General features: G+C 41.9%; 1 protein-coding gene across 1 annotated transcript in view; it reads right to left on the bottom strand.

Moving 5' to 3' along the window:
- Positions 1–12,652, bottom strand: part of SAMM50 (SAMM50 sorting and assembly machinery component) — a 46,758-nt gene that overhangs the window by 18,393 nt on the left and 15,713 nt on the right. Inside the window, 6 exon segments of the mRNA XM_015425125.1 lie at positions 2,640–2,710; positions 4,814–4,900; positions 5,164–5,235; positions 6,024–6,152; positions 6,635–6,722; positions 11,438–11,568. Of these exon segments, the coding sequence (XP_015280611.1) occupies positions 2,640–2,710; positions 4,814–4,900; positions 5,164–5,235; positions 6,024–6,152; positions 6,635–6,722; positions 11,438–11,568 (578 nt within the window).

The raw sequence follows: 12,652 nt of genomic DNA, 5'->3' as shown, positions 1-12,652 counted from the left end.
GCATTCCACAGTTCTAGCAATCAGAAGTAGCAGAGAATCTTCCCTGGGCTGATGAGCCTCCTCCTCGGAGGGAGGGTGACATACCCTCCTATCAACCTCCAGAGCCTCAGAAATCTCAGGGTATTGTTCTAACGTCTCACAGCTGGAGTCCAGTAAAAACAAAATGATTATTTCTTCACAAGCTTCACTCCCAAATTCCATAGATTAGGATTCCACAGTTCTTGGTATCAAAATACACCAACGTCTACTTAGCAGTTAGCTGTAGCCATGCACAGTAAGTTGAGATAAAAGATATTATTCCAGGATGTATCATTAAGTACCTTGTTTCCTGCATTGGTCAGGCATATAGTTAAAAGCTGCTTGCAACAATTAAAACAGTTAAACCGATAGAGTACCGGAAAATAATCTTGGGCGTGTTTCATACCGTCGCCATCTTGGATCGGCTGAGAAACAAGCTGGTTTGGCTGAACCAGCTAAGGCTGGAGGTCAACTGAAAGCCCCACCCTTTCCTATAGTCAGTTAGGTCCTTCCAAGAATTAGAGAGTTGTGTTTTCCTCCTGAGAGAGGCTGGAAAGTATGAGGCCCTAAGATGCCAGGTGTGCAATTCACTCCATGATCCAGGCTTCAGCTATGGTCCTTGGCTTTCTTCCTTCGTGGGCATCTGGGGGAGTCTGGAGGTGGACTGATCCACCTAAGAGGTTCCTGGATCTTGTAGAGGAGCCTGTAGGAGCCTGTTGTTGAAGAAGAGTCAGGAGGTCTTCCACTGGATCTTATACAGTGCATAATGCCTCCGACATAGTGAAAATCCCAGGGGAGGGCTCTTCCTTCAGGGAAGAGGCTATGCCAGGACAAGTCACTATTTTTAAAAAAAAATTTAAAAAAATCTTGAATAAATATTTTTGCATTAAAGTACATGTTAACTTATGGTCAGTGTCGGACAGACTCTGGTGTAGTGTGGATAGCATGCTAGACTAGAACTGGGAGATCCAGGTTAGAATTCCCACTCTTCTATGGAAGCTTGCTGGGTGACCTTGGGCCAGTCACACACTCTCAGCTTAACCTAAATCTGAGGGTTGATATTGTAAGGGGAAAATGGAGAAATGGATAATGATGCTGTATACTGCTCTTGGTTCCTGTTGGGACAGAAAAGTGGAGTATAAATAAATAACTGTCCTATGCCTAATTAATACCAAACTACTGAAATATACATACACTGTAAGAGAATATATTTTATCTTCAATCGTAAGTGGTGGCAGCAGAAAATAATAGAAAGGTACAAGTGGGAACCCGGAAGAAGCTTGCAGGAGTGGTCATTTAATTCCTCCCACCTTTGCTTCCTCTAATCTCCCCCCCCACTTCTCTCAGCCCCCCTCTCTCTCTCTTTCACCCTTGCCCTTCTCTCACTTCTGTATGCCTACTGTCACACTTTCTCCCTCCCCATACTCATCACTCTTTCTTCCTCAGTGGCATCACTGACTCTCCTGGCCACCCACCTGGCAGCTCACCCAGCAACAGCACCACAGACTCTTCTGGGTGCTCGCTGGCAGCTTCCAGCCCTCCAGCAACAGCACCGATGACTCTCCTGGCCACCTGCCCACCCGCCAGTCAGATTCCCCCCCAATACACCCCAATGGCAGTACCTACTCTACTGGCCTCTCTCTAGCAACCTCGCCCACTCATGCTTTGGAGGGGACTTAAGCAGGACCAGCAATACTCATGGGGGGTGGATCCCTCCCCCTCTTAGCTTTAAACCCCCCCCCAGCATTGTCACTGCCAGCAGCCCATTTTATTAAATGTAAATGAAAGCTGAGAGGGGGAAGGGATCCCCCTGTGAGTATTGCAGCCTCCCCCCCCACACACACACACTGCAGCTGCCAGTGGGCCCAGTACGGCTCTTGGCCTCTGCCGCAAGGCCTGCCCCCTCCCATTCCTCCAACCTCAATGCTGGCCAGCTTTGCATGCCTCCTGGCCTTCGCTGCTGGGCTTGTGGAGATTCCCTAAGCTCCTCCACCCTTGCAGCTGCTGCGAGTGAGCCCAGCATGGTTTCCGCCCCTCTAACATCAATACCAGCCAGCCTAGCATGGCTTCTGGCCTCCAGTGCTGGGCCTGCTGCAGCTCCTGAACCTCCTCAACCATTGCAGCTCCCAGCCTCCCCACCAGGCCTGCTGTGGCTCCTGCCTCCCCATTGCTGCCAAGAATACACTGAAAGAGACGCAAGTTGTCTGTGCACACTTTTCTGGGGGGGGGATTTAACCCCCCCATGTATTTTTTCAACTTTTAAGATTTTTTTGCAAACCTGGGGAGTACCCCAAGTTTGGAGAAAAATCTCCTTTCTCTCATGTCAGCCCATAAAAGATGAAGTCAAATAAGTACGTCATGCTAACAATGACTCTGGTGGAAATATAGTTTATTCTTGGGTACTTGGGGTATAATGGTAAGGAGGTTAAATAAACCCATTCTCTATTTGGTGGTGGTAGCAGGATTACAAACAACACTTTCCTCAAGACAGACTCTTATGCACCCTAGTTTGGAATAATGTATGGTGCTGGTTACTTGAACTATTCTCTCATCAATTAAGCTGTTATAAGATAAAGTTATAGAAATCTGTGGATAAAACCAAAACAAATGAAATCACTTGCCTGTCAGCAATGCTGGATGGTTTATCTCGAATCGGAACCAACATTCCACCCCAAAACGAAGCCGAGAAAACCTGTAAAAGAAGCATATATTTATTTATTTATTAAACAACTTTGTTTTTAAAAAACAAATACTGGGAACTCCTTTTTAAAAAAACAAACATTTTATTGCCTTTCTAAACTACACATATAGGGTTTGGGGATGGGAACAAACTAAAACTACGAGTAGCAAGAGATCGTTAATACAATTGTTTAAAGTAAGGATAATTCCCTATTGTCAAAATAGTAATGCATGAGAGTTAATACAATAGTTATATAGAAGATTGACCGAGTGTTCACAAACAAATTTGCTTCTTAGTTTAGGGTTATTAGTTCCTGATAATTATCAGACCATTAGAGTTTCATTATTTTACTCATTTCCTTCCTCTACGTTTCTTTTCAAAGTCCTTTTTATTTTGGGGGGGCTTAGGAACCGTAGCCCCTAGTTCTGCTTCAAAATCTAAGAATTCAGCCGACAAAAGAGTTGGTAGAATTTTCCACAGTTTTGTCTATTTTTTTTTCTACATCCCTGTCGTCCTCCAGTTTCTCAGATCCATCTTTATCTTGTTGGTGATGCTCAAGAAATTTTTTTGCTTTGAAGACAGAGCCAATTTTTTCTTTTTTGCCATTGAAGTTGAAAGTAAGCCCTTCCGGGGTTAACCATCTGTATGGGGTGTTTGTTCTTGAAGAAACTGTGCCAGGTCTCTGTACTGTCTTCTTCTTTTTCTGATCTCAAATGGAATGTCTTTTAAAATTTTAGTTTGTTCTCCTTGGATTTTCAAAACAGTTCCGCTTCTCACTTTCAGGATTAAGTCTCTTATTGACCTTTTTGAGAATTTAACAAATATTTCCCCGGGTAGCTTATTTTTCTTTATATATTCTGGATATGTACAATATACTATATCCATGTCGTTTTGTATCGCTTCTGCTGTTAAGCCTGCCACGGGGGCCAGTTCTTTACTTAAAACCTCTTTCAGGTTTTCACCTTTCTGTTCAGAAATGTTCTGAAATCTCAGGACATATGCTGATTTTTCCATTTGGAGGGATAGCAATTGGTGATTCTCCGAGATTTTATCTTTTTCCACCACCTCCTGGGAACTCCTAATCCTTCATTCTTAATCCTTTGAAAAAGTGTGGTTGCAGCAACTCTAGGAGGATTTTTCTTCCAAATAAACTTTAGAGTGTGCGTCTGCCAATATCCTATTATTTCTGATTCAATAACTAAGTGGATATTCCTGAAGAAAAATACAACTCAAGGCATCACCGTCATTTTAATGATAGGCATTCTCCCTATCCAAGATACAGATAAATTGCTTCAGAATTTCAACTTTCCTTCGACGTTAAATTACAATTTACAATGACTGTATTCAACTATTTCATTTAAGATCATCTGACAGGCCAATACTAAGATAGCTGACTGGCTCTGACTTCTACAGAATCTCAAAAAGACCAGCTGTTTTGGTATTTTGACCAGTCTTATTAAAGTCAAAAGATCCCGCTTTATCTAGAATCCCCTTTAGTACTGAGATTCTACTAAACAGGTTTATGATATCAAGCAATTTCTTGGATTATTCCAGTGGGTGAATTAACGTAAGAACAAGATCGGCACGACAAGAGCAAGATCTAACCATAAGGAGCAAGGCATATTTACACTACTCCCAACTGCTATGGTTAATGGAGCTATCATTAATATAAACAAAAGAGAAAGAGGGCATCCTTCATAATGTAAAATAACAAAAAAAGAAAACATAAGAGACGCCAATGTTGGATCAGGCCAATGGCCCATCTAGTTCAACACTCTGTCACAAAGTGGCCAAAAATACCAGGTGCCATCAGGAGTTCCACCAGTGGGACCAGGACACTAGAAGCTCTCCCACTGTTGCCCCCCACCAAGCACCAAGAATACAGAGCATCACTTGCCCCAGACTGAGAGTTCCTACCTATGCCTTTTGGCTAATAGCCACTGATGGACCTCTGCTCCATATGTTTATCCAATTCCCTCTTGAAGCTTGACCTGATTTTTGTATGTTAAAACTACCCCAATCTCCAAATTTCCCAACCAAATTAAAAAAAAAAATCAACAGGAAGTAATTTCCACTGTATTCATTATGAGCTACTGACAGTATAGGAATACTTACTGAATCCCACAGAAATGGCCTATTCAACTGAAGCTCAAAGTCCTCTTTTAGAAAGCTCACATCACCACCTGTGTAACCAGCCAACTCCTAAAAAGGAAGAATCCATTTTGAAACATTCAAGTTAATACCCAATTAAATAAGAGAAATATTTTATGAATATCTATATGATTAATCTAATCATCCACTGTTTTTGTTTCTTAGTGCTGCTATAAACTGAACCAAATATTATTTTGGAAATTATTTAAAAACAACTTAGCTATGCAGGACACGCCTTCTCAGCAGCATTTCAACAGACACCAGCATTTGAAGTCAAGCACAAACCCCTTTTTGCTTGGTCCAGATAACAATACCTGATTTATTTTCAGCAAAGCACCTTTTCTGGGCAAGATTGAGGATTTTCGAGAATCAACCACCATTGCATGCTATTAGGAAAAAAAAATCATACAAGGGTTTATAAGTTAGGAACAGGCAACTGGGACATCCTGCTGCGAAAAACTGCATACAGACTTCCTGCAGGTATAGAAAATGCAAACTTCCAAGTTTCGTGCTTCAATTTATTTAGAAAATCAGTTTACTGAACTCTGACACTCTAAGAGGACTGGGATGCAAAATACTATAGTTATTCCTTATTAAGATAATTAATTTTGTGGTATTCCTAGTTCACTCTTTTGTCTGAACTTCAATGAACTGCCCTTCATAAGGAAAGCATAAACACAACAGTCCCCTGAGAAACTGTCCAAAGATCTGCTTCTGCACGTGGAAATAGCTTGCATTTTGTCCTAGTACCAAACTTTATCCCAAAGCCCATTTCTACATGCAGCGGCACTAGCCTATGCACAATGAACTGAGAAAACAGCTTAAGGAACTGAGCACGCCTCTGCATACAGAATTACACACCAGATGTATGTTCTTCCAGTTTCCTGAATAGCAACAAAATTACCAACCATCGCAACATTTCCTTCGGCGATGGATGTACCCTAAGTCGTTCTGCAAGCTTAGAGACTGTGAGGAAGAAAAAGCCAGTTCTCTCACTGTGTTTCAGAACTCTGTAGAACCCAGTAAACCAGCAGTCTCTCTAACCTTTCTGGGCAACAACAGGGTCACAGTGCTTCTAATACAGTTATTCCTATATTTAGCATACTACATTATTCAGCACCATCCAAGGGTTACATTACTGCAAAATTCGTATTTTAAATGAACAAAAAATTACAGAGACAGAAGACTTGAGTGAGTGTCCACTTTCTTCTCGAACAGAAAACGATGCCGTTCTTGCAAGACAGCCAAGCTCTCTCCAAACACCTTCCCATTTTAATGTATGGTTAGTCTTCCATATTGGGAACTATAAAACAAAACATTTGAACTATGAAAACAATTGAACCATGAATGCTAAAAATGTATGACAAAAACTGTTCTTTGACATTGAATCCTGACAAGATGAAGGCAATACTGATTGATTGATTTCCCCTCATTAGAGGGTCAAACTTTTTTTGAAAGATACCATAAATAGCTTGGAATACAAAGGGGCACACGCCATCTCTGTCAGGGAGCTCTCCCATGCATGAGATGCTGGGCTGCCCAAATACACATGAGGGCCTACTCATTCCTAAAGCCAAACAGTGGAGATTGACAGGAAAAGGTTGGTCTCTCATGGGCAGCACAAAAACGTCCTCTGAACTTTCACAATTCATGAGAACTCCAAGGAGAGGACATACAAGTCAGGCAGGGCAGCTGTCAGAGGGAAGAGGTATTTGCCACTGGTGGCTAGATTTGTGAACCCCAGTTTCCAGACAAATTAACAGCAAGTGGTGTTATTTTACCTACATTAATTTCTGTTGATATTCCTCTGTCTGTTTCACGAAGAGAGCTCCACGGGAATTGCCCAGTTACTTTATACAGATTGAGAGAAACACTACAAATAAAATATTGACATTTAAGATTATTACAATGGAAGGATGTGAAAAAATATGTGCTTAAGAACCAAAACCTTTAATTTTAAGTTTTGCTACTGAAGTTAAAAGAGTATCCTGACATGTAAGGCAGATCTCTATGGCACTGACTCATTGAGCATTATAAAGTCCTGACTACTGGAGAAGTCTGTGCTGATAGTCCTAGTTTTTGGACCTTTAAATAGACCTCAAAATGCTGCACCAAGTCAACAACACTTCACTCCCTACTCAGCAAATATTATTTAGAAATATAAAGCTGGAAGGGACCTCAATTGTCATCTAGTCCAACCCCCTGCACAATGCAGGAAATTCACAACTACCTCCTCCCCCCACTCCCCAAGTGACCCCTGCTCTATGCCCAGAGGAAGGCAAAACACCTCCAGGATCCCTCGGCCAATCTGGCCTGGAAGAAAGTGGCCAACTGCACTACCCTGGGCACATAAGAAAGGGCTACAAGAGCCGAGTACTGGTTCATCCCTTCCTGTTCTCTCTCTCGCAATCTGCCTAAATTCATAGTAAGTTATAGAACCAGCATTGCTGTCAGATGGCCATCTAGCCTCTGCTTAAAAACCTCCCAAGGAGAGCCCACACCTTCCAAGAAAGCCTGTTCTACTGAGGAACCACTCTAACTGCCTGCTTATGTTTATGAAGTGAACCAGTGTAAAGGCACAACTGGATACTGCTTTACCAGCAGCACAATAGTAGTCAGGACCATGACTAGTTGTTTACTCAGGCAAGCACTGGAACCTTGGTCAGATTGGTGTTTCTTGCAATTTAACTGTTAAACTCTTTTAAAGATAGTGGCAAGAAGGTCTCTCATGAATGCCCAGTCATTCCCTAAGCAGGTAAACATAGCTTTCTGCTGGTCCCCTACTGCTACAGTAATCACATTTTCCACTTTCTTTTCTCTCTTCTTTCTCTTTTGTGTAAAGAAGAAGGTGACACATAATTTTTATTCTAAGTGGGAAAATGATAGCATCAATGCTCCTTTCCCACAGAATCATAGAATTGGAAGAGACCTCCAGGGTCATCTAGTCCAATCTCCTGCACAAGGCAGGAAATTCACAAATTCCTCCCCCCACACCCCCAGTGACATGTTCCATGACCAGAAGATGACAAAAAACCTCCAGGATTTCCAGCCAAACTGGCCTGGAGGAAAATTGCTTCCTGACCCCACCCCAAAAAAGTGGCAATCAGCATTTTCCTGGGTGTGTAAGAAAGAGCCACAAAAACTAAGCACTGAGGCAACCCTTCCTGCCCTCCCTCTCATGAACTGCCTAAGTTCACAGGATCAGCATTGCTGTCAGATGGCTATCTAGCCTCTGTTTGAAAACCTCCAAAGGAGGAGAGACCACCACCTCCCGAGGAAGTCTGTTCAACTGAGGAACCACTCTAACTGTCAGGAAATTCTTCCTAATGTTTAGCTGAAAACTCTTCTGATTTAATTTCAACCCGTTGGTTCTGGTCCAACCTTCTGGGGCAACAGAAAACAACTCTATACCATCCTCTAGATGACAGCCCTTCAAGTACTTGAAGATGGCGATCATATCACTTCTCAGTCATCTTCTCTCCAGGCTAAACATACCCAGCTCCTTCAACCTTTCCTCATAGGACTTGCTCTCCAGATCCCTCACCATGTTTGTTGCCCTCCTCTGGACACGTTCCAGCTTATCTATATCCTTCTTAAATTGTGGTGCCCAAAACTGAACACAATACTCTAGGTGAGGTCTAACCAGAGTAGTGTAAAGCAATACCATCACTTTGTGTGATCTGGACACTATACTTCTGTTGATACAGCCCAAAATCGCATTTGCCTTTTTAGCTACCGCATCACACTGCTAACTCATGTTCAGTGTATGGTCTACTAAGATATCGATATCCTTTTTGCACATACTACTGCCAAGTTTCCCCCATCCTATAATTATGCATTTGATTTTTCCTACCTAAATGCAGATCTTTACATTTATCCCCATTGAAATTCATTTTATTTTTTTAGCCCAGTTTTCCAGCCTGTCAAGATCATCCTGTATCCTGACTCTCTTCTATGGTATTTACTACCCCTCTCAGTTCAGTATTGTCTGCAGATTTACTAAGCATTCCCTCTATTCCTTCATCCAAATCACTGAAAGATGTTGAAGAAAACAGGTCCCAGGACAGATCCTTGAGGCATTCCACTTGTCACTCTTCTCCAAGAGGATGAGGAACCATTAACAAGCACTCTTTGGGTGCAATCTGTCAACCAGTTACAGATCCACTTCACAGTAATAGGATCCAAACCACATTTTACCAACTTGTCAGCAAGAATATTATGTGGAACCTTATCAAAAGCCTTACTGAGATCATGATAAACTATGTCTCCAGCATTTCGTCCACCTCCCCTTCACGTCCTGCACACATACACCCTTGCTCTAGACTTAGGGATGCCAGGTCACCACCTTCCTGACCTGCCCCAGAAACTTCGGGAGTGGGACAAGTGGTGGGACATGGCGTCACGCAATGTGTCAATGTCATGACTGTGCAAGAACCCAGATGTGATGTCAGCGCATCAGCTGACACTCTGGAAAGAGCACTGGCTGATGCGCTGATGTCACGTCTGGGTTATGACTCCCCCAAGCTAGTGTGTATTGTGTGAAGCAATTTCTGGTCCCCACTGTTCTCTCACCTGTCTGGAGGCAAAGGTGGATGGGAGGACCCAGCTGGCAGGAGCATGTCTGCCATAAGTAGACAAATGGCTGGTCCGGACATGAAAAGAACATGGTATCAACTCTTTGCCCCTGCATTAAATCTGCTATTTGCTTCTTCCAAGGAAAACACAGTAGAACACGTTTTCCCCATGAAGTGCAAATTGCACTGGTTTGCTTTGGTAAAACAGCAGAGGGCACTGCACAACTGCTCTGAAATGCTGTGGTTTTAGTACAAGCTGCCATTTTATGACTGGCCCCCACTCACCAAGCCACCATTTTATAACTGGTAGCACCCAAAGTTCTTGGAAGAAATTTTAAATAGTTCCCAGAAAAATAAAGTCTTGTCCTCACCTGCTTTCACAGGAAAGACATAATAATCTTGACACAATGCTTCTTATTAATTGCTTTTATTTATTTTTAGCAAAGTGAAAGGACAGATCATTATACAAAGGACATGACTCAGTTTAAGATAGTGTCTGTTAAGGTGTTGACAGCCAAGACATTTACATAAATTATATTTCTGAACAGAACTGTTTGAAGACTTTGGCCAAATGTTTTAAAATGCCTGGTAGTGAAAAAAGTAGCTTACAGCATACGCTGCTTGCTACAGATATGATAGAATTGTTGTCGTTCCACACTGCATTGGATCCCATGATCTTTCCCTGCCTCTGCCTTTCCCCAGAAGCTTCCTAAGACACCCAAAAAGCTGACGTTGGAGGTCAAGGGAGCTTTGTAGACAAACTGCACAAGGCCTGGGGAGCTGCACTGACAGCCAACTCACAGTTGCAACCAGTGTTCCCTGTAAGCTGAGTTAGTGTGAGCTAGCTCACAGTTTTTTAGCCTCTGGCTCACACATTTTTGTCTTAGCTCAGGAAGGATGGCTCCAGAGCAAAGTAATTTATGCAGTAGCCAAATTGCTCGCTCAGAACTTTAATGCCAGCAGCTCACCAAGTAGAATTTTTTGCTCACAAGACTCCACAGCTTAGAGGGAGCCTTGGTTGCAACCCACGATGCAAACAATAAAACTGACTTGCCTTTCATTGTCTTAAACGTATGACTATGAAAGAACTTCAGAACAGAGCACCCTTCTGCTAGTTGATAACAAGTAAGATTCAATTCCTCAAGTCACCAGTATTTAAAAACAAAACAAAAACCCTAAATATAACATACTGACAGCTGAAAAAGTTCTCACGTATCATTGGCATTCACAGCACAGCATTTGAAATGACATATGTATGCATGCATATGAAAAATGTATTTGATTGTGTTATCTCTGCTTATGCTTAAAAAAATCTCTCTAGTTGAAGCTGATTATAAATACAGCAAGTTCATGGAACTGACTTTAGCAAGTTGTAGATGATGAGTTTTTGCGTGGATGGATGCATGCACAGGAATTACTCAAAAAGCCTGTAAACGGAAAATTTTACTTTGGAATTTGCTACTGATTATGGAAATTAAAGCTGAAATCAAACAACCTCAAGAAGATTAACTAGAATCCTAATGAATTGTATCCTACCACTGTTGAAATAAGCAAAGACCCTTTCTGCAGTAACTTTTCCAGAGGAAGAAGGTTCTTTGGGAGGAATGAATACCCAGCGTTTAGCTGTGTGCAATCCAGTACACAGCACTCTGGCAGAAGTGACCAATGCTTGGAAGTATTCCTTTTCAACTGGAAAAAAAGGAGACAAACCAATCCTTTTCAGGTTTACTCGGGGGCCACTGAATTTAGTGGTGCACAGCACTGGTGGCAGTGGTAGAACATGTTGTCAAGTTGCAGCCGACTTATGGCAACCCCTCATCGGGCAAGGCAAGAGACTAACAGAGGTGGTTTGTCACTGCCTGCCCCTGCAAAGCAACCCTGGACTTCCTTGGTAGTCTCCCATCTAAGTACTAACCAGGGTTGACCCTGCTTAACATCCAAGATTTGACAGGATCAGAAGTCTGGGCCATACAGGTCAGGGTATAGTACTAAGTATATTTTCCAAAGATCTTACTTTCTCTCAAAGTGTCCAGGCTGTGGCTTAAAGAAAGACAGGCCATATGATGTTTCCTTTGTACCATAAGAAAACTGAAATGTCACTTTCTCAGCACGTCCGAAGATATTAGGGAGCTTGAGCCCAAGTACCTATAAAGATATCAGAGCAATCACTGACAAATATACAGCTTTTCAAGAACACCTACATATTTAACCAACAGCTTTATCCAGCAAAACCATTCCATTCTTACCCCTCAGATTTTCAGCATTTGTTGTTCTGAACAAGAAAGTTTATAATCCCATTACAGACAGCACATCATTGACTACAAAAAAATATTTTAGACTATTTCTGCTCTATTCCACATTCTTAATCTAGACTACCACTCTGTTGTAGAAATTCCGCAAGTAACAAAATGCACCTGAACGCCGGTCATGTCATCAGCTTAATGACTGACTGCATAGTTGTATCATACTTGTAATTCACCTTGAGTCCCAGTGAGAAAGGAAGACTATACATGAAAATAAATAAAATTTGATTTTCAGTTACAGCAAAGATTGTTTTATTGTGAATTGTCTTCGTTGATTGCCATTCTAGTCTAGTCAGGCTGTTTCAAAACCTGATGTTGGAAGCCAGACCAAAAATCCTCTCCAAAATTTACTTACTGGTAGGTGAAATGGTCCATGGGGTCGCGAAGAGTCGGACTCGACTGTGCAACTGAACAACAACAAAGGTGAAATGACCTGACATGCTCCTGCAAATTTGGAAGTCCTTCCTAGTTTTGTTAATTGTTGAAAATGTCCTTGATATGTATAAACGGTCCCTCATTTTGATCTATCAAACAAGTGGCACTGTAATTCATAGGTTTTTGGTTTGTGTTGTATTGTCAGTAGGTATTCCCTGTGATTCGCTGTTTCTCTCTCTCTCTCTCTCTCTCTCTCTCATTGGTTATCTCAACTCATTTTCTCATTGTTATTCTTATATGCTACTCTAAATGTAAGGTTTCAGTCCCCTTAAAGTGCATAAATTCTGGGTCTCATGTGAATTATAAAAGAGGAGAGTTAATAGAGATCTTGACTGGAATATCTTTAGGAAGAAAGTAAGCATGACTGAACTTCTGCTCCATCCCCAAATTGGAAAAATCTCTGGCCCACCAGAGACTGCTTGGCTGTATGTCTGGGAAACAGCAAAACGTTTTCTTACAAGTATTCTTATTGAGAAGACTTCAAGGAAAAC

Source organism: Gekko japonicus, unplaced genomic scaffold (assembly GCF_001447785.1).
Source record: "Gekko japonicus isolate JY-2015 unplaced genomic scaffold, Gekko_japonicus_V1.1 scaffold3567, whole genome shotgun sequence".
NCBI lineage: Eukaryota > Metazoa > Chordata > Lepidosauria > Squamata > Gekkonidae > Gekko > Gekko japonicus.
The sequence above is the reverse complement of the archived record's forward strand: the minus strand, read 5'-3'. Positions and strand labels throughout refer to the sequence as shown.